We start from the raw sequence: 17,725 nt of genomic DNA on the forward strand, positions 1-17,725 counted from the left end.
GGTGAATTTGTGTTTAATGTCCAATTGGAGTGTTTTCTGATGTCATTATTTTGATAATTTCCTTTGATATTGACTACATAGGTAGATACCTAGTATATCTTAATTTATGTTATCCATTTTTTTCATTAAGGGAGTTTACTTCGTGCTGTGTCGCCATCTTGCACCATATAGGTAGTGTGGGGTGCTCAGGTACACTGAGTTGATAGGCCCTCTCATATTATGGCGTCTTGCATCAAAGAGCCGTAATATTTTAAACTTCTTATCTATCCCCAACTCTAATTGCTGGATCCTCTGTTCAATCTATGCATATTTCATAGGTAGCATGTTGGGAAGGTTGGGTAACATATTCTACTAGTGGCTACAACTGCAAAGCATGTGACGAAATAAAGTAACACTAGACAGTCAAACTGAGAAGCTATCTCCAAGGGATTTCAAAGAAGATGATGGTGGGTAGCATGTTTGTCTTGGCTAAGTTTGGTGTGCTTAGCTCTATTGGAGATGCATCTCCATTGTTGGTATCGCACCATATGGAGAAAGGATGGTGAATGTGCGGGGGCATGACATCGCGTTCGATAACATCATGAAATCATTATCAAGCAAAGGTAGATAAATAATTGGTATCTCGGCGTCCCATGAGAATACGAAACACATCAATTGAGTTGAGTGAATGAATGCACAATGGCACCTTCAGTTGCAGACGTAGTACCAAGCGCATCCGAGTTGAAGGAGAAGGCGGAGCAAAAGCTCAACCGGGCATACGACGCGGTCCAACACTCTGCAGTAAGATACTATGTACCTACCTTAAAATATTAATGGCTGGAAAATGCTAAATAATCCAAAAGTACAAGTACACTAGTTACTTGCCAGTGTACGATGAGACGACAACGTTCCCAGTAACGGAGCCTTTCGAGTTTGCTGATAAGGGCCTCCTAGCAGACAAAGCCAAGCCTCATCTCCTCGGACTGAATGACCCTAAAGTGGTCATTACCAAGCTGACCCCTCGCGTCGGCACAGAAATCACTGGTCTCCAGCTTTCCGAGTTGACAGATGAACAAAAGAATGAGCTAGCCTTGTTGATTGCTGAGAGAGGTGTTGTGGTGTTTCGAGGCCAGAACTTCAAGGACATTGGCGTTGAGAAGCAAAAGGAATTTGGCCGGTACTTCGGGCGCCTACATGTTCACGTAAGTAATTCCTACTTAGAGATCGCTACTACCTGTTACTTATTTCCCAATAGCCCGTTGGAGCTCACGTTGAGGGGGCCATTGAATTCCACAACATCTATCTTGGGCCGGATAACCTCTACCGGAACCAGAGACAGACCGAAAAATTGACCACCACCGGATACCACTCGGATGTTTCGTACGAGCATCAGCCTCCGGGAATCACACTTCTTACTCTACTCGCAGTGCCATCAACGGGTGGTGATACGGCGTGGACTTCCCAAGTTGCGGCGTACGAACGGCTCTCGGAGCCACTGAAGACGTTTTTGGAGGGCTTGCGCGCCGAACACAGCGGATTTCCACAGGCTGAAAATGCCCGTCGCGACAAACATTTCGTAAGGCGCGAGCCCGTCAAGTCACACCATCCCATCGTTCGAGTACATCCAGTAAGTCCGCGTGTGGTGCATCGTGCTTCTGTTCCGTGTCTGACGTTGCTATTCTAGGTTACCGGCCAGAAAGCGCTCTTTGTGAACCCGGGATTCACCAAGAAGATTGTAGGGCTGAAGACCGAGGAATCCGACGCTATCTTGAAGTTGCTTTTCAAGGTTCGCAACCTCCAACGGATCTTCGTTTTTGAACATGGCTAAATGTATATGATAGCATATCTCGCAGAGTGCGGATGTCCAAGTCCGAGTGAAATGGGACGACCAAACGGTATCGCTCTGGGACAACAGGGTGACGGCTCACACTGCGATATCGGATTACGATGTGCATAATGAGGAAGAGGGCTTGCGCCACGGCTTCCGCATCACCACTCTCGGCGAACGCCCCGTCGGAGTTAACGGTCTAGAAACTGTGTGGTAGTTGATCACGAATATATAGCTCAGTTGGCTCGTTGGTATCTGATGTAATCGAATAATATTACAGATATAATTATATGCTTCTATTTCTTTCTTTTAAACTTGCCCAACCAAAAGCGCCTCCTATTGCTAGGTCGGTTATGTTTCTAAATCCTTTGCGCGGACACGAGACACGTATCCAGCTAGCTGACTCATCATCACCGTGCGTAAACCATTCGTTCTTCACGTTGTTCTATTTATAACCCGATTACCCCAGGCTATCTTTATTTTTTACCCGATGCACGAAGCGAGCTCTTTTCAGATAAATCTAGACTCTAGCTTGGTATCGCGCTCTCCTCAGTCGCGGCCATGGATACGGTCCTTGGTGTTTGACCATACGGCCCAGTCAAGGAGCAGGTCAGAGGGTTGAATTTGCCCATCTGGAGACAGAACATAACTGCGGCCGGGTTGCTCGGGTTGCTTGGGTCCATTTGGATGTAGTGTGTGGCTTCTAAGCCCGATCTTTGAAAACCCGCGAATTAGTAACGATATTATACGCTGACTCAGTGAATGGAAACAAGAGGAAGAACTCAGAATAAGGATCTTAGGTACTCACCCATCGGAATTCAGCTGCTCCCAGAACTCGACGCGGAAGTTCGTGGTGCTGGTCCACCCGTTCGTCGGCAGGCGGAATTGTACTTTTCCATCGGCGCAGGGGGTCCAAGCTGTCGGGCCTGGGTTGGTACCGGCAGGCCAACTAACGCTGCATGTTGTGTTGAGAGTGGCGCCGCTCGTCGACGAGGGGTCCGGGTAGCTTAGCCCGACGTTGACGTGGGAGTTGACAGACTCATCTCCGTAGACCCCGGAGTACGGGAATGTGGCGCCCAGACTGGTGAGGGTGAAATCGGTGGTAGTGTCTCGTGGCTCAAGGGGAAGAGCGAGAGAAAGAGATAGAAGGGGGAGGAGGGAAGTTATAATGGTTTGGCCGTACATCTTGCGAGAGAGTAGAAGATACAGGTATGTATATTAGGTAGTTATGTGATATCGGTTAAAACTGGAGAGGTAGGATTCGAAAGCTTGCTTGTGAACCTTGAGTTGAACTGCTGTGGAACGGGAGGAATGAAAACATAATCTTCTACCTCGACGATTCATTCTACTTATACTCGAAAATAATATCTGGAGGCCTATGTACAGAAGCGTGACGGCTTCCAACCCGTCAGCCCATGATCTCTCACTCCAACCACTTATCACGGTGTCACAAAATTCGGTCTGCGGCTCTGTAAGTGGAATCAATACGCGAACCCGTATTCCTGGACCGTGCCCAAGAAGAATCCTCCCGAACGAGATAGAGCTTATTCCAATACGGGTCATCTCATGACGTTGCTGACCTATACGCGGAAAGCGCCACATGGCTGCTGAGATGAGGTGAGGTGGCGGAGCCGAGCTGAAAACCCCTGCTCGTGATAGCTATCGTAACCCGGTCCATACAATATCTTCTGGAATAGCTGAAAAGGTTCCTTGACATTCTTATTGGGTCATATAGAATTATAGCATCATAGATTGGACGCCGCATCGATGAGCGCTTTTTCGGGCGCCACATTTAGCACTTAGTGCCCGGTTCTCGGTTCTTAACAACCCCTGTCCTAGAGGCTCTTTCACAACCAATTCATCACCGATATAAACAAAACTCTCGATGCTATACTGTTATCAACTATTTGATTTTTCCCTTACCTCGATACTCCGAGAGTTAGGTATGAAGCTACCTAGAATGCCATCCCTTCCATCGATAACTTAGGTCGAAATGACCTCATCTCATAGAGCTAACTATAGTAAGAGTGATTGGCCATGTAGAGTGTAATAAATCCCTTACATGGCTCTACGAGAAATCTTAAGTATCGATGTCACTCTCATCCTCAGTATCAACACAATCATCCCTTTCTATATCATTTCGAACATAGATATTCAAGCCTCTCAAGCCCGTCAAGTCTTCTTCATCTTCCTGCATGATCTTGAAATCGTGACGGGTGTACTCTTCCCACATCTCCCTTGTCCGCGGAGACTCGGCATCGAAAGGAAATGGGAATGGCCTATAGTCTCAGTGTCAGGGTGTGTTACAATCTGTCAATACATCCATGTTCATATGGGGTGGCGCAACATACTGGTTCTCATTTAGGACATGCACATCGCCGTTCCCGATAATCATAGCCGGCCTCGCGAGATCTGCTATGATCTGCCTTACGGGAGCGGCCGGGTAGCAGAAGAACACCACGGAGTCGTAGTCGATCTTGCTGAAGCCACCGGCGCCGTGCTCGCCGACGACTTGAATTCCGATATCCTCCAATAGGGCCTTGCTTGTCTCACTATACGCAGGATCCTGAGCGAAGATCTCTACGTCGTCGCCCGTCTCCGAGCGAATTTTCGCCGCGATACTTAAAGCAACGGCATGTTGGTTAAAGCTGGAATTCAGGTCGTGAAGCGCAGCTTCTGCGTCGAATTCCGAACGAGTATCATAGCGAGATAGAGGGGTCATATCCCCCAAGCCAAAACATAGAACTTTTGTAATCTTCCTCTGACCTTTAAGGATGGAGAGCTTATCATCGAGCCAGCCACATGTCCAGCTCCGCCCCCACCGCTCTTTAGCCTTCTGGAATCGCCATTCTAAACAGCCGTGCTCACCCGCGACAAAGTCTACGAATGTACGGTTCTCCCAACCAATGTAATATGAAAAATAGGGAATTGAATGCGGAGGAACATCTCCTAGAAGTGTATCCTTAGGCCCTTGTTTGAATAAATACCAGTAATGCTGAAATTTGACATATGGTTTCCTAATCAATCCGGGTGGCATTTCATCAGTTTCACATGTGAGCTTAGACACTTATTAAGGGGAATATACCATATAGGATTGGCGATACCAAACATGGGGTTCTTCATCGAGATTGTTGACCCATCGATGCGGCGAATGGTAAATGATGGGGTAGTCCGAGAGTGGGAAAGCTCATATTCAATCCGTTCAAGATCGCTGCCTCTCCAGAGCTTCTGACCGGAACGATACAATTCTATTGCGCTCTGAGTACTTTCAATGATCTTGGATGGAACAACATAAGATGGTTTTGCTGGTTCATCCTGCTGATCGCGCGCATGTAATCCAAAATTGGTTGGGTACCCGAGAATGCTGGAAGCCGCGCTCATGGCCATCGTATTTCTTGATAATGAACACAATTTAAACGATCGTTATATGATTAAATTGAATATAATAGTTCTGACGCACTGCTTCTGTGTAGGAGATTGAATCAGATTGCTTCTAGGCCCTGTGATATTTTTAGTACTTAAATATACTGTGCAGGTAGGTAGTAATAAATGGCAATTAAGTAGCTTGGGTCAGGCGACAAATATGGGTTGCGATGCTGGTATTTGGTGTCTCATTGAGGCTGCGTCACTTTCTACTAGACATATAACAGCTGACGTGGTGCATCTCAAATACCGATTCGACCCTTCCACAAGGCTCCAATAGCCTGCCGTGTCTTGATGCTACCACGTTGCTGGCCCGAACGTCTCACCCTCCGGTACTGTTTTGAGCCATGCTGTATTCGTTGCATCCTGTTCACTGTTAGCAACCTTACAGTACCAAGAAGTGACAAACACCTGATTAAGCCCATCATGCACTTACAACAGTATTGTACACATCCACGTTACCCCACCATTGAGGAATGGTAACTCCTGACATCGTGATCGCGAAGAAGATGACAATGGTCGACAAGATAAGACCCGCGTCAAGCGCTGCGGCGGTGACGTAGTTGTAAGTGCGCCACCATCCGTTGAACTTCTTTCGTATGCCGTAGTTGAAGACCAAACCCCAAAGCGCCCACGTCGAAAAGCTAATCGGGGTAGCGGGCGGAAGCCAAGCCATAGCCCCAAACAAAATCGGTGCGTGAAGGTGGCGTGCGAGACCAATATTCATCTTGCGGCCAAAAACCCATAATATCACTGGGGTTACGGCACCAATAAGCCAAAACCAGTTGAAATTCACATACATCGATCCAGGCCCAAACATGCGCTCCGGCCCGAGAACTCCCCAGACGATACTGGACGAGAAAAATGCGCGTCCGTTGGGACAGGTAAAATGACTCGACTGAGTGCTGTGAATTTGTTGATTGTCAATAGGCTAGAAGTAAACATCGGCGAAAAGAAACTCGACTAACCTAGTACAGACGTTGGGAATGGCCCCTAAGGTCCAATTCATCACAGCAATTTGTACGAAAACGGCCCATATACTCGCGACAACCTGGCACCAGAAAGTGACCCGAGGGGGTACTTTCATGTAGTGAGCCAACTTCAAGTCGGAGGTCTACCCCGTGTTAGTACTCCGAGAAAAGAAGTAATTTCATTCTCTCCATGAATAGCCGAAATAGAACATATTACATACTGTCGAGATATTAGCTTCTGTGTGGGCGACATTCACAAGATGCGTTCTTACGTACCGTAAGTCTGAGCTTGTCCTAAGGTAATTGTACTGAAAACTTTGAAGATCATCACACCGATGGGCCGACCCGGGAAGATGAAACCTGCTATAAAAGGCGAAATAACATTTAGGGATAACATAATGTTCGAAACGGCCATGATCATGCATGTGGGAATCACAAATACGAATGCGATAATGATAGATATGAAAAATCCCCACCAGGGCAATTGCGAATCGTGGCCCAGGACAGTCCCAAGTCCTAGTGCGAGCGAGAAAAGGAGAAGAGCCGTGTACCACCATTCGGGAGCCTCGTCGTATTTCTTCATGAGTTTGAGATGTATGTCGGGTTCCTGATTACGGGCAGTTTTGTAGCGATACCATATCTCTTTCCCGTGAAAGAGTCCGACGTGGACAAGTGATGCTGTCAATGCGGCAAAGGACAGCCCATAATTCAGGGCCAGAGTTGGAGATAAAAACAGTGGCGAGTAGTTGCGGTACTTTTCCAAGTCGAGTGTAAAATCATCCCCAAGAATATTCCTTACAGTATAGGCCTTCTGTGTGTTGTCGTAGGTTTGCGATGTCACCATAGGGAGGTACTCGGAATAACTGCCATCAAGTTAGAAATCGTACTCATTCTATGCAATCTTTGGATTGACGGTGAAACTATTCAAGTGAAGTAGACATACAGTGCTCCAGTATACACAATTCCAATCGTGGTGATCATGACAAAAATGAATAGGCCAATTAGAGTATTAACATGGGCTTGCGTCGGGGCTAGTAGCGGGTCGTATAGGTACGCAGAGACGTAAGTCCAGTCGAACGTTATGGGAATGAGACTGAGCCCCGTGTAGCCACCGAAGAGTTGGTTGAGCACGACATTATTCGGTTTAATCCAAGTAACGAATGCAAAAACGCTGAGACCTTGCCAAAGTACAGCCGGGATCCAATAATACACGAACATGCCCCCGGTCACCAAGAAGAAATATCGGTAACGACTGATGGTCCATCCGTTGGAAGTAGAGCCGTCACTTTTGCTTTTATCGTGAAGGGCGTAGAAAAGCGAGGTGTATGAAAACTGGGTTGGCCACAGCATCGCTGCAGGATAGACGAGGAAGCGCCTGAATAGGCCAGACAACGAAATACCCATGAGCTGAGAGCTCAAAGTGAAGATCAAGGCGAAACCCCAACCTAAGTTGATGTCGTAAAATGGCTTTCCCTGGAGTGCAAGCAGTGCATCCGTAGAGTATGCATATGCTAACGAGACATTTGACATGATAGTGATGACCACATGTTCCTTGATGGTGAATGGGCCAGTATTCAACGTCCACTGTAGTCCGAATGTGTTGAACACCCTCGTAGGCATAATTTTCGCCCAGAGATTCGCAACTGGGTAGACCACGAGTACGACCACCAATGCTGGGAAATTAACCAGAGGACTTCGCATGCTCAATAACATATTCAGGCCACTGCCAATTGTGACGAAGATCATTCCCAGTATCCATGCTCTCACAGTACAGGCGACCTCTCCCCCATCAGTGTTGCGAACGGCGGCACGTACTTCTTCGTAAGGCGAGTCTTCGGTGAATAGTAGGTCGGCCTCGGCAATCTCTTTGACATCTCCATGTTCGAGTGCAGACTTGACGGCATCAAGTTTCTCTTGAGGAAGATTCGGGTCCCATTGATGGTTGTGCTGAATCTTGTCGAGATCTGCGATCGCAGTCGCCACGTCTATTTCGCGAAGTTTCTCATCGGACGAACTAGGTGTTTTATTTTCGATTGCGTCAGGATTGATCTCGGAAGTAGTCGTAGCAGAAGCATCTGCTCCCTTCAATGAGAAGCCCATGATGACCACCAGTCATTCGCCGTAGAGCTAGCTAGCTTGTGATGTTTAGGACGAAGAGTAATCCCCATAGTCTTATCTCTTCTATTCTCAATAGATCGAGAGACTTATTTTTCAACAGCTTCATCTCCGGGAATGACCTATCAGAGGATAGTTGCTACCCGATGAATTGATGATCTTCAACCCACCGAGAGTACTCCGCACCCTGGACACCCCGCGCATTCTTTGCCAGCCCCCCTCATGGTTCCGACCTTCCCAATGCATCAAGCATTGTTGAACGCGTGGCCAAGAGCGGGAGGCAATACGCCTCAAAATTTAAGGCTTGACCTAAAGCAGGCCAAGACCCGGCTTCTGGCATTTAACAAGCCATCATCTTTTCGGCAACTCTAATCCTATCATATTACCACCAAATACAACGTTGTAGATAAGGGGTTGAGGTAAGGACAAGTATAAAATGAGCTTATCATACCCACTTCTCCAAATGGAAATCCTGCGTCCCTTGTCACTTTGCAGATAAGAATGATATGGCGCCGTTAGGTAAACACGAGCTCATACTAGATCTTGTCAGAATAACAGGAAACGATTCGTGGTAAAATCAGGGATTGTTAGTTTTGTGATACTGGAACAACATTGAAGCTCGAATTGCTGGTTCCTATCGCCGATTAAAGATAAACCAGGATAAACATTTCGACGGCTATTGCCGGTGTGATATGATATATCAAAGTGATAATTGAGCCCTGATTGGCGTAGGTGTGGATTTGGCCATTCCTCAAAGCTTCAATGGTGAGTGACAAAGGCTGAGATCCCAGGATGTACGGAGCAAGTAAACTCTGTTCAAGAACAGAAGGTACACGGGGGTTCGCATTCGAAGGATTCAATGTTTCTCAGCTTGCCGTGCGAGGCTGATGAACTGAAAATTGATTGGACTCGGGATTGCTGTGAAAGGTTACAGTACTTATCGTATGCATATCTGAAACTGTGAACTGCGATTTGTCGAATTCAGAGCCTTGCCCCGATCATCTTTCATTTCAACTAGTTTAACCCACGAGTAAGATTCATCATTCGACACGATGCCGGAAACTCATCCTAAAAACCAAATTGTGCTCGCGCCATCAACTGAGCCTTATCGCGGGATCAAGTCCGTTTTCCTAGCGGGAACTACCACTAAGACAGACGACCGTGATTGGCGTGAGGTCCTAGCCGAATCCCTCTTAGACTTGCCCGTCACCGTCATCAACCCGTACCGACCGGATTGGGACTCGAGCTGGAAAGAGGATATTACGTGCGATCACTTTAGGAGGCAGGTAGAATGGGAACTTGAAAAACAGGACGGTGCCGACATGGTGGTGTTCTACTTCCACCCAGCGACCGAAGCCCCCATTAGCTTACTAGAGCTCGGACTTTGCGCAAGAGCTAAAAAGGCCATCGTGGTGTGTCCCGAGGGTTACAAGAAGAGAGGAAATGTTCAGATCGTGTGTCGCACATATGGACTTGAAACAGTCGAAAGTCTTGATGCGCTGAAACCAGCTATTGCAAGAAGACTGCCGAATAACTTTTCCTGAATTCTGGTGACACGGTGGATCGGTATTGCCAGGTACTTGGTAGTTGAGCTTGAGGAACGCAACAAGCGATTGAAATAGACCAGTCTAGGTGTGGTTTGAAGCTGCGAAGAAGCCATTATGATGTTACATAAATTCGATTTCAAGAAAAAAAGAAAGATGGAAGGCTAACTTGGAAGATGTCTCGGAAGGGACCCCGGCTGGGTTCCGGTGTGTTGGAGTAGGCGGTCCGGGGTTTCTCCGCTTAAACTCATTATGCTAGGTATCCTGGCTTGGGTGAACAGATCTATTCATCCACACCTGCCGTTACTTTATCCTGCCTCTCATATGTCGTACATTTGATTTGACAACACGCTCAAACAATAACTTCACAATAGTTCAACGCAGTCCCGTCCATGGCTTCACAACCCTCCATCAAATTGAAAAAATTACACTAGAGAATTAATCATTTGGCATTATGATAGTTGCTTCAAACAGAAGAGAATATGGAATTACAACAAGGTACTTAGGTATGGTCAGCTGCTAGGTTACTTGAATTGCTAGAGCCTGCATCTTCACCGGTTGTCTTCCTACATGTATCCTGTCGCACAACCATCCTTTTTGAGGGCTTCATGGTCAGGTACCTGAATTACTATCCGCACACTGTACACTTTCTAAGATGGGAGGACGACTCATATGACGTATTAAGTTACCCAGAAGGTCGGTAGGTACCCATTTAGGTACTTAGCGATGTTTTCAGCTCAACCGCCGAAGGAACTGAAGGAACATTTAGATACTAAGAAGGTTTCTTGCTTTGATATTCCATAAAATTTCTTTTTTCATACCGCCATCGCTAGGTAATCTATCTGTCTCTCTACACTAGACCCCGCTGCCCCGTTCCCTGGCCTGTAGTAGGTGGGGTGTATTGATTTTCTCAAAGCCGCATGCGAACCTTTCCAGCCTCTTACCTAGGTACCTAAGTAGTACGCCTTTTCAACTGGTAATGCACACAGAAACTGGTGAGAGTAGCCTACATAAGGTCCATCTACGCATATCTACGGATCTTTAGCACAAGACAGCCCATTTTGCGTATGCGCAAGGAGAACACGTACCGTCTCAATTTTGCCTTCGTAATGCTTAAGAATCTCCTTCATGTTTTCGACGTACTCGTCATATCGTCTCTCGAACTTTTTCTCGTCATCGCTCTTCTCTCTAGAACGAGTTAGGAACCGGTGTCGGGCGGTGTGATGTGTACATTCGAGAACAACGACTTTCGCTGGCCCGCCGATCTTGAATAAATGATATATCAGCAATTCGATTATTTGGAACTAAGTATTATTGGTCTAAAGTCCTACCTCCTTCTCGAATGCCAGCGCAGTCTCCATGTTACGCGGGAACCCATCAATTAGCCAAGTAGTGGCAGCGCCGTTACCGTTCGGAGTTGTCCTCATCTTGTACTTGAGCACTGGAATGAGGACGTTGGCGGGTAGTAGTCGACTGTCTCGTAAATGGATACGAATCCTATCAAAATCGAAGTTCTCATCTTCGCAAGGCATTCCAATCTCACAAAGCTCGCGCAGATAGTCTCCTACTGATAAGTGATGGTAGATCTTGCCGGCCATATTGAGATTATTGCAAGTGAGGTTACAGAGGGTACCCTTGCCGCTACCAGGTGGTCCAAGGACAAAGACAATTTTGCAGTTAAGAGACTGAGTAGGCGTCTCCATCTTGAGTTTCTTGGTTCCTGGTACCTAGTAAGAAATTGTTACTTATCAGGTATTTTGTTTTGGCAGTAGACGAGTCTTTGAGTGAGAATCTGTAAAGACTCGCTCTCATATGTGAAAGATCACTTACTTCCTTCCAAATTATAGTTACGGAATGTAGGTACTACGTAACTGCCTAGTATTGACGGTTATGGTGGAGTTTTCTTAATGATACTGTAGACGAATTTTGGGTTTACAATTTGCATTGAAGGAAGCTGCGGGCTACATTTATAGATAGGTACACAGTACTGATGAAAACAGATGATAACATTGAATGCAATTGGGCAGCAAGCGGATAAAAGCCGGTTTGCTCAAATTGTCCGTGCATCACTCTTCGCCCTGTTGCTGTGACTAGTATTATTGAAATCAATACACTCCCATGGGTCGATCGATTGTCTACCTAGATGTTGCATTGTCCAACTGTCACCTGTGACGTGTATAAAGTAGCTAGCCGGATGCACAGAGGGGTAAAGTTGCGAGAACATACCTTCAGGGCGGTTGGTTATATGATACAATGAGGGTCCAAGAGCGATATCTACTTCCCATAAGAAGACTATCCACCCCTAATGCCTTCCAAACAAGCTTCTCCCATCTAGCCCCCGAGATAGGATAGAAAAACAATAAATCATCGACCATGCTTCTGAATATTCTCTATTCAAATTGGATACTGTCCACGACAGTTACTTGCATCGCTGCGATCAGCATCGGTGTTTACTTCGGGTATTGGAAACATCGTCGCAACGATACCAATAAGCCGGTATCAGTTAATTACTTTTTTACACGAAAATGCAACAAAGAGTGTGCATTCTGCTTCCACACAGAGAAGACCTCATATGTCGCTCCGGAGGAGGATATGAAGCGTGGACTCCGCCTCCTTAGAGAAGCTGGCATGCGCAAGATTAACTTTGCTGGCGGCGAACCGTTCCTCTACCCCGACAAGTTAGCCATGCTCTGCCGTTTCTGCAAGGAAGAGCTCGGTCTCGAGAGCGTCAGCATCATTACCAACGGCACAAAAGTTACCAAGAAGTGGATGGATGAGCATGGCCAATGGGTCGACGTGCTGGGTGTGAGCTGCGACAGCTTCAACGAGGAAACCAACATCGCTATTGGCCGGGGCACAGGAAAGAATGTCACGCAGTTATTCCTTATCCGCGACTGGTGCCGTCAGCTAGGCATTAAGTTTAAGCTCAATACGGTGATATGTACACACAATTGGCAGGAGGATATGGCGGACACGGTCCAACGACTAGATCCATTCCGATGGAAGGCCTTTCAAGTGTTGTACGTGGAGGGCGAGAACGACGCGGAAGAGAAAGAAAATCGCCTCGACAAGCGAAAGCGAGACGCTAAGAAGCTTCTCATCTCAGACGAGCAATTTCAGACTTTCTGTGATAAACACCAGCATCTTAAATGTTTCATACCTGAGCCCAATTCAGTCATGGCGTCCAGCTATCTTCTCGTGGACGAGTTCTTCTGCTTCTTGGATAAGGGTGCTGGGGTTGAGAAGCAGTCACGATCCATCCTAGATGTCGGAGTATATACAGCGCTGAACGAGGTTCACTGGGACCGGGAAGCGTTCAACCAGCGTGGGGGCTTGTACGAGTGGACAAAGGATATCATCGGGGATGAAGAAAAGATCGATGGCGGCTGTGGATCTGGAGTTAATAATAAGTCGTTAGAATGGTGAGAAGGGAGAGACAGGCCAGTCTAGGTCGTATCGTATCGTATCGTATCTGCCTATGAGTCAACTGTGCGATTGCAAGGATATCTGCACTGTATTTTACCTTTTTTTTTTTAGTTGATGTACTCAGCGAGTTATAGCGGTTATACACTGGAGCTTAACTGGTAGATGACTGGTAGATTGCTTCCAAGGTTATCATAATCGCTTATCCCATCGCACACACCGTGCAAACAATCTTAAAACTTATCACCCCGATATTTATTTAGCTTCAATGCTGTAGCAAAGTTGTCTTCAGTACATTTTTCTTCGCCATCGTCTCTCAGAAGGGGAAAAAAACAATTTATTTAAGATATCTATGTACCTAATACACTATCCACCAACTAGAAGATCATTTAATGGCATCGAGAATTGCCTCTTCTGCGCTTAAGCGTATCGTGTCCAATGTAGAGGTCGAACGCAAATTCAACCTTGGACCTAAGTTTACCTCTCTCTTCGCAAACCCCACCGGCTACCAAGAGAAGGTTCCCTTCGTCTTACGCAGCCATCCACAGCAGCTGATCCGCGACACCTACTACGACACGGCAGATGGCCATCTTAGCGAACTCGGCATGTGGGTCCGAAAACGCTCCGTCGACCTATTGCCACTAAACCCTACCGAGAGAATCACCGGCGCAAAAGACGGCGCGCAATGGAACGCCAAGTTGCGACTTGCCGGCCATTATATGAACTCGCAATTCGTCGAATTCGATGGCCGGATGGACGTCTCGCGCGAGGTTCTGCGCATCACCGAGAACAAGAAGAAGCTTGAGGACTTACAGGTGGTATCGGACCTGCAGACACGCAGATCAGAGTGGGAGGTAACGCAGCTAGCGGACAAGATAGCACCGGCGGCAAAAATGACAATCGTCGTCGACGCGGTCACCGAGGCCGAGGCTGAAGTCGACAAGGAGAGAATAAACAAACAAACCTTCAATCACATCATCGGAGAGGTGGAACTCTTCCAAGAGTTGATAACTGAGGGCGAAGATGATGCGGAGCACGAGGCGCACCGGAAAGAAATCGGTGCGCAAAGGATGAAGGAGTTGGAAGAGTTTATGTTATCCCATCCAGAATTCTTCTCCACAAGTCCATCTCCGATTGGAAAACTCTCGGCGTACGATACGTGGAAGGCCGAACATGCTTAGTCGATGAGTTGCAACCTGTAAGTGATAGGTGGTTTAATGGATAGACTAATAGACTGATAGATTTTTTTTTAAAAAAAAATCATCTAACGATGCGAATGATCTGGGGTTTCCCGTGGGTTTCATCATGTTGGTATCTACCTACCTAGGTAGGTAAGTGAAGTCACAACCTTGATGTGAACGCAGTGTCGATATCAAGTAAAGTACCTGTAACACTACAACGAGCCTACCCTTTATCAGTTAGATCCGATCTCTGGAGTTTATCCGGGATTCCTCTACTAGGTATTGTCTCGCACCGGGGTGTTTACCTAGTTCCCCGCCTGTTCAAGCAAACACTTCGTACCTTCTACACCTTAAATGGCGGGGCTTTTAGACTTTTTATCCTCGATAAATCCAAAATCCTTTAACGTGTCTTTAATGAGAAACTGGACAAAAACATAATATCGATTCATAGTAATTTGGCTTGGTATAGAAGAGTTTTCTTTTTAGATTAACGAATATCTTGTCTATATTGCTTCTTACTAGCGTTATCGCACAATATCAAATTCCAGGCCTATCATGGACGACCAATTCAACGGCCGCACCGATGACGATTTGTTTGCCGACGACTTCGAGCCCGTCGAGGCCCAACAAGAAGCACCGCCCACAAAAAGCGTCAAAGAAACACCTCCAGTAGCCGAGAATGGGCCACCATCCGTGACTTCTGAGGAACCTCCTATCGCAGCGGTTCAGCCTGCCCCCGCGCAACATACGCCCCGATCTCTAGATCAATCGCGGCATGCGAACGCAAAGCCAACTCCTCCCCCGTCGTCGCACCAACACCAGCGTCCGCGCAAGCACTCCCCGAAGCCAGCTCCGGGCGTGGCCGCAGTAACAACCCCTCCCGATTCCCCACAGGAGTTCCGCCCCAAGACCAGCAGCAGCGGTGGTGACGACAACAACAACAACAACAACAGCATCACCACCCCCGCCAGCATCAGCAGCAGCAACAATAACAGCAGCTCCGCCAAAAAAGCGCAGACCTCACCCGCGAAACCTGGGCAGAACACAGCACTCGCGGACCGACTCGCCTCTGGCGCGAACCCGCGCACGAAGCTAACGGAGTCGGAATTAGCAGCGAAGATGGAGGAGATGCGACTCCTAGCAGCGGAGAAGACTAGGCGGTTCGAGCAGGCGGAGCGCGACAGCAGGTCGCATGCCGCGGCGTATGAGAAGGGGATGGAGGAGGCGCGAAAACGGCGCGCGGACGACGCTGAGCGCCGTCGCAGAGGAGCTGAGGAGAGGCGCCGCATGGACGAAGAGCGCGCGGCGAACCGCGAGCGCAAGCTCAAGGCTATGGGAGCAAAGGAGGGCGGGAGTTGGGATGAGGGCAAGATGCTTGAGGAGGATAGGGATCGTCGCGCTGGGTTTCGCAGCGCTAATGGGGGGATCAGGGGCGCGCGCAATGCGGGTGGGATTGCTGGGAGTAGGTTTGCGGAGAAGGAGGGCGATGTCGTGCCAAGGGAATTTGGGTTCGATGATTTTAGGGGAAGGGGGCGTGGTGGACGTGGGAGAGGCGGTTCGAGGGGTGGTGCGAGAGGAGGCAGGGGCGGGTTTAACAATGAGGGAAGACCGTTCGCGACACAGAACGGCGGCGCGCCCCAGCAGCAGAAGACGACTCAGGCTCCTCCTACCGTGGAAGACTTCCCTGCTCTACCAACGTCTAAGAAGCTCGATACTACAACCAAAACTACGGATCTGCCTGCCTTTTCGCCAACCTTGAACTCGCCGCCTATCGGGAAATGGGATGACGAGATGGCGGCGCTTGACGACAAAGCGCAGACCTGGCAATGAACGAACCCCTTATGAGCTTGCTTAACGAGGCTTGGGACGGGAATTTGTATTGTTTATTGTAAGGTATCGGGATAAATCGCACAGAGACGGAACGCATTACCATTATTACAAGCTCAGGCGACGCACACGCCCGCTAAAGCATACGAGCATTAGAGATACCAATGGAGCATTTAATGAATTACTCAAAATTGAGGACCGCTAGACGTATTTCATGTCTGCTTGTCCAAAGTGATATCGTGTCTACTATTTTTGTCCACTTAAACCCAAACGCCGGAAACTCCGTTGTATGCATTGGTATTATGGCTGCCACATTACCACCCGCCGCGGAAACCGCGTCCGCTCCTGCCTCCGTAGCCACCGCGTCGAGGGCCCCGAGGTCCTCCTTTCCACCCATCTCCGTAACCGCCATCGTCCCTCATGGGGCCGTCGTCCTGCAGTGCCGGACGCGGTCTGCCCCGTAGATCCTTAGGTAAAGCGTCGTACGTCTTCCGCATCTGCGCGTAGCCCAGATGCATCTTTCCATAGAAGTGGTCGGCGAGCCGACGGTCGTTGTCGAGGCGGGAGAGGTAGGCGCCGCAGACGTCGCACACTTGGAGCTTCTGGTGGCCGGACGGACCACTAGTGTCGGCCAGGGTCTTCAGCTCGCGCTCGCGCTCCATCTTGGCCTGCGCCGCCTGCCGCACTTTGAAGAATTCCTCGTACGCGCGGCCGACTTCGCCTAGGTCTCCCAGGATCTGCACTTCCTGCAACCCGCAGTTGATGGTGCTGCTTAGATCCGAAATCGACTTGAGAAGCACGTTCGTCTGCCGGATCTCGTCGGGCGTCTTCTCGAGCCGCCGCTGCGCCGCGTCGATGCGCCGGTTGCACTCTTCGATGTACTTCTGCAGGTCCCGCGCGTAGTCGATATCGAAACCGTATTTCTGGCGCGCCGGCTCCGGCAACCCTTCGTACTCCGTCTTGAGCGACTCGGCGTGGATCTTGGGGCACGGGCCTAGATCTTGCTTCGTGTTGGTGAAGAGGTCGTGGGGGCAGGTGCCAACGATGTAGGATCGGCAGACTTTGGGGTCGGTTAGTGAGACTTGGGAGGCGCGCGAGGTTTGCGGGCCGCCCATGAGCTGCTCTGGATGGGAGTTAGTTAATGGATTTGGTTGAAATTGGGGAGGCTGAAGCTTTACCTAGCAGCTTTCTCTGTTCCGCCGCCATTATGTGATATAAAAGAGTAATAGTCGGGTATACTTTTTGAATTATATGTATGGCTAATAAAGTGATGATATGGTGGCGATATTACAGGTTGGTAGAGGATGTGCACGTTCTGGTGCTCGGGTGGTGAAAAGATGAAGTTGGTGACAAGGCTGAATGAATTGATAAACTTAATTAGAGCGATTGAACCAAAAGTTGAAATTTGCGGGGACCAATTAGGCACTTTCTAGG

General features: G+C 48.3%; 10 protein-coding genes across 10 annotated transcripts; 5 read left to right on the plus strand and 5 right to left on the minus strand.

The window, feature by feature from the left end:
• Positions 1-678: 678 nt before the first annotated feature.
• Positions 679-2,024, plus strand: GGS22DRAFT_178107 (TauD-domain-containing protein; the record flags this gene model as incomplete). The annotated part of the gene is made up of 5 exons (XM_047963556.1): positions 679-780; positions 843-1,181; positions 1,235-1,606; positions 1,664-1,765; positions 1,821-2,024. The coding sequence occupies 5 exons, from the start codon at positions 679-681 to the stop codon at positions 2,022-2,024; spliced, it is 1,119 nt and encodes a 372-aa protein (XP_047821913.1).
• GGS22DRAFT_155049 (uncharacterized protein) lies at positions 1,842-3,250 on the minus strand. The gene is made up of 2 exons (XM_047960133.1): positions 2,616-3,250; positions 1,842-2,521 (listed from the first exon to the last, which is right to left on the minus strand). Exons 1-2 carry the CDS (start codon positions 2,990-2,992, stop codon positions 2,335-2,337), a joined length of 564 nt encoding a protein of 187 aa, XP_047821914.1. The 5' UTR covers positions 2,993-3,250; the 3' UTR covers positions 1,842-2,334.
• A 456-nt stretch (positions 3,251-3,706) lies between these two features.
• On the minus strand, positions 3,707-5,790 carry GGS22DRAFT_93139 (uncharacterized protein). Its single transcript, XM_047968450.1, has 4 exons — positions 5,667-5,790; positions 4,893-5,596; positions 4,159-4,824; positions 3,707-4,086 (listed from the first exon to the last, which is right to left on the minus strand). The coding sequence occupies exons 2-4, from the start codon at positions 5,192-5,194 to the stop codon at positions 3,888-3,890; spliced, it is 1,167 nt and encodes a 388-aa protein (XP_047821915.1). The 5' UTR covers positions 5,195-5,596; positions 5,667-5,790; the 3' UTR covers positions 3,707-3,887.
• On the minus strand, positions 5,528-8,301 carry GGS22DRAFT_185462 (OPT family small oligopeptide transporter; the record flags this gene model as incomplete). The annotated part of the gene is made up of 5 exons (XM_047964329.1): positions 5,528-5,596; positions 5,667-6,135; positions 6,199-6,310; positions 6,478-7,064; positions 7,145-8,301. The coding sequence occupies 5 exons, from the start codon at positions 8,299-8,301 to the stop codon at positions 5,528-5,530; spliced, it is 2,394 nt and encodes a 797-aa protein (XP_047821916.1).
• A 1,067-nt stretch (positions 8,302-9,368) lies between these two features.
• Positions 9,369-9,860, plus strand: GGS22DRAFT_185463 (uncharacterized protein; the record flags this gene model as incomplete). The annotated part of the gene is made up of 1 exon (XM_047964330.1): positions 9,369-9,860. The coding sequence occupies one exon, from the start codon at positions 9,369-9,371 to the stop codon at positions 9,858-9,860; it is 492 nt and encodes a 163-aa protein (XP_047821917.1).
• An 801-nt stretch (positions 9,861-10,661) lies between these two features.
• GGS22DRAFT_93157 (P-loop containing nucleoside triphosphate hydrolase protein) lies at positions 10,662-11,781 on the minus strand. Its single transcript, XM_047968451.1, has 4 exons — positions 11,691-11,781; positions 11,192-11,587; positions 10,949-11,125; positions 10,662-10,891 (listed from the first exon to the last, which is right to left on the minus strand). The coding sequence occupies exons 2-4, from the start codon at positions 11,561-11,563 to the stop codon at positions 10,805-10,807; spliced, it is 636 nt and encodes a 211-aa protein (XP_047821918.1). The 5' UTR covers positions 11,564-11,587; positions 11,691-11,781; the 3' UTR covers positions 10,662-10,804.
• Positions 11,782-11,923: 142 nt separating this feature from the next.
• Positions 11,924-13,481, plus strand: GGS22DRAFT_155056 (uncharacterized protein). Its single transcript, XM_047960134.1, has one exon. It carries the CDS (start codon positions 12,234-12,236, stop codon positions 13,284-13,286), a length of 1,053 nt encoding a protein of 350 aa, XP_047821919.1. The 5' UTR covers positions 11,924-12,233; the 3' UTR covers positions 13,287-13,481.
• Positions 13,460-14,560, plus strand: GGS22DRAFT_155057 (uncharacterized protein). Its single transcript, XM_047960135.1, has one exon. The coding sequence runs from the start codon at positions 13,676-13,678 to the stop codon at positions 14,462-14,464; it is 789 nt and encodes a 262-aa protein (XP_047821920.1). The 5' UTR covers positions 13,460-13,675; the 3' UTR covers positions 14,465-14,560.
• Positions 14,561-14,806: 246 nt separating this feature from the next.
• GGS22DRAFT_93167 (uncharacterized protein) lies at positions 14,807-16,450 on the plus strand. The gene has a single exon (XM_047968452.1). The coding sequence runs from the start codon at positions 15,020-15,022 to the stop codon at positions 16,292-16,294; it is 1,275 nt and encodes a 424-aa protein (XP_047821921.1). The 5' UTR covers positions 14,807-15,019; the 3' UTR covers positions 16,295-16,450.
• Positions 16,451-16,457: 7 nt separating this feature from the next.
• Positions 16,458-17,724, minus strand: GGS22DRAFT_155062 (LUC7 protein). The gene is made up of 2 exons (XM_047960136.1): positions 17,470-17,724; positions 16,458-17,414 (listed from the first exon to the last, which is right to left on the minus strand). Exons 1-2 carry the CDS (start codon positions 17,495-17,497, stop codon positions 16,606-16,608), a joined length of 837 nt encoding a protein of 278 aa, XP_047821922.1. The 5' UTR covers positions 17,498-17,724; the 3' UTR covers positions 16,458-16,605.
• Position 17,725: the final 1 nt, after the last annotated feature.

This window comes from Annulohypoxylon maeteangense (assembly GCF_022496945.1).
Source record: "Annulohypoxylon maeteangense strain CBS 123835 unplaced genomic scaffold GGS22scaffold_3, whole genome shotgun sequence".
NCBI classification, from domain to species: domain Eukaryota; kingdom Fungi; phylum Ascomycota; class Sordariomycetes; order Xylariales; family Hypoxylaceae; genus Annulohypoxylon; species Annulohypoxylon maeteangense.

Bases quoted from the DNA above. Each gene is read 5' to 3' on its own strand.
- GGS22DRAFT_155056 (XM_047960134.1), top strand. From the start codon at position 12,234: ATGCTTCTGAATATTCTCTATTCAAATTGGATACTGTCCACGACAGTT.
- GGS22DRAFT_155057 (XM_047960135.1), top strand. From the start codon at position 13,676: ATGGCATCGAGAATTGCCTCTTCTGCGCTTAAGCGTATCGTGTCCAAT.
- GGS22DRAFT_155062 (XM_047960136.1), bottom strand. From the start codon at position 17,497: ATGGCGGCGGAACAGAGAAAGCTGCTAG. The intron at 17,415-17,469 runs GTAAAGCTTCAG...ACTCCCATCCAG, and splicing joins GGAACAGAGAAAGCTGCTAG to AGCAGCTCATGGGCGGCCCG.
- GGS22DRAFT_93139 (XM_047968450.1), bottom strand. From the start codon at position 5,194: ATGGCCATGAGCGCGGCTTCCAGCATTCTCGGGTACCCAACCAATTTT. The intron at 4,825-4,892 runs GTATATTCCCCT...CGGATTGATTAG, and splicing joins GGTATCGCCAATCCTATATG to GAAACCATATGTCAAATTTC. The intron at 4,087-4,158 runs GTATGTTGCGCC...CTGAGACTATAG, and splicing joins CATGTCCTAAATGAGAACCA to GCCATTCCCATTTCCTTTCG.
- GGS22DRAFT_155049 (XM_047960133.1), bottom strand. From the start codon at position 2,992: ATGTACGGCCAAACCATTATAACTTCCCTCCTCCCCCTTCTATCTCTT. The intron at 2,522-2,615 runs GTGAGTACCTAA...GGGTTTTCAAAG, and splicing joins GAGCAGCTGAATTCCGATGG to ATCGGGCTTAGAAGCCACAC.
- GGS22DRAFT_93157 (XM_047968451.1), bottom strand. From the start codon at position 11,563: ATGGAGACGCCTACTCAGTCTCTTAACTGCAAAATTGTCTTTGTCCTT. The intron at 11,126-11,191 runs GTAGGACTTTAG...CATTTATTCAAG, and splicing joins CGCTGGCATTCGAGAAGGAG to ATCGGCGGGCCAGCGAAAGT. The intron at 10,892-10,948 runs GTACGTGTTCTC...AAAGATCCGTAG, and splicing joins ACGAAGGCAAAATTGAGACG to ATATGCGTAGATGGACCTTA.
- GGS22DRAFT_93167 (XM_047968452.1), top strand. From the start codon at position 15,020: ATGGACGACCAATTCAACGGCCGCACCGATGACGATTTGTTTGCCGAC.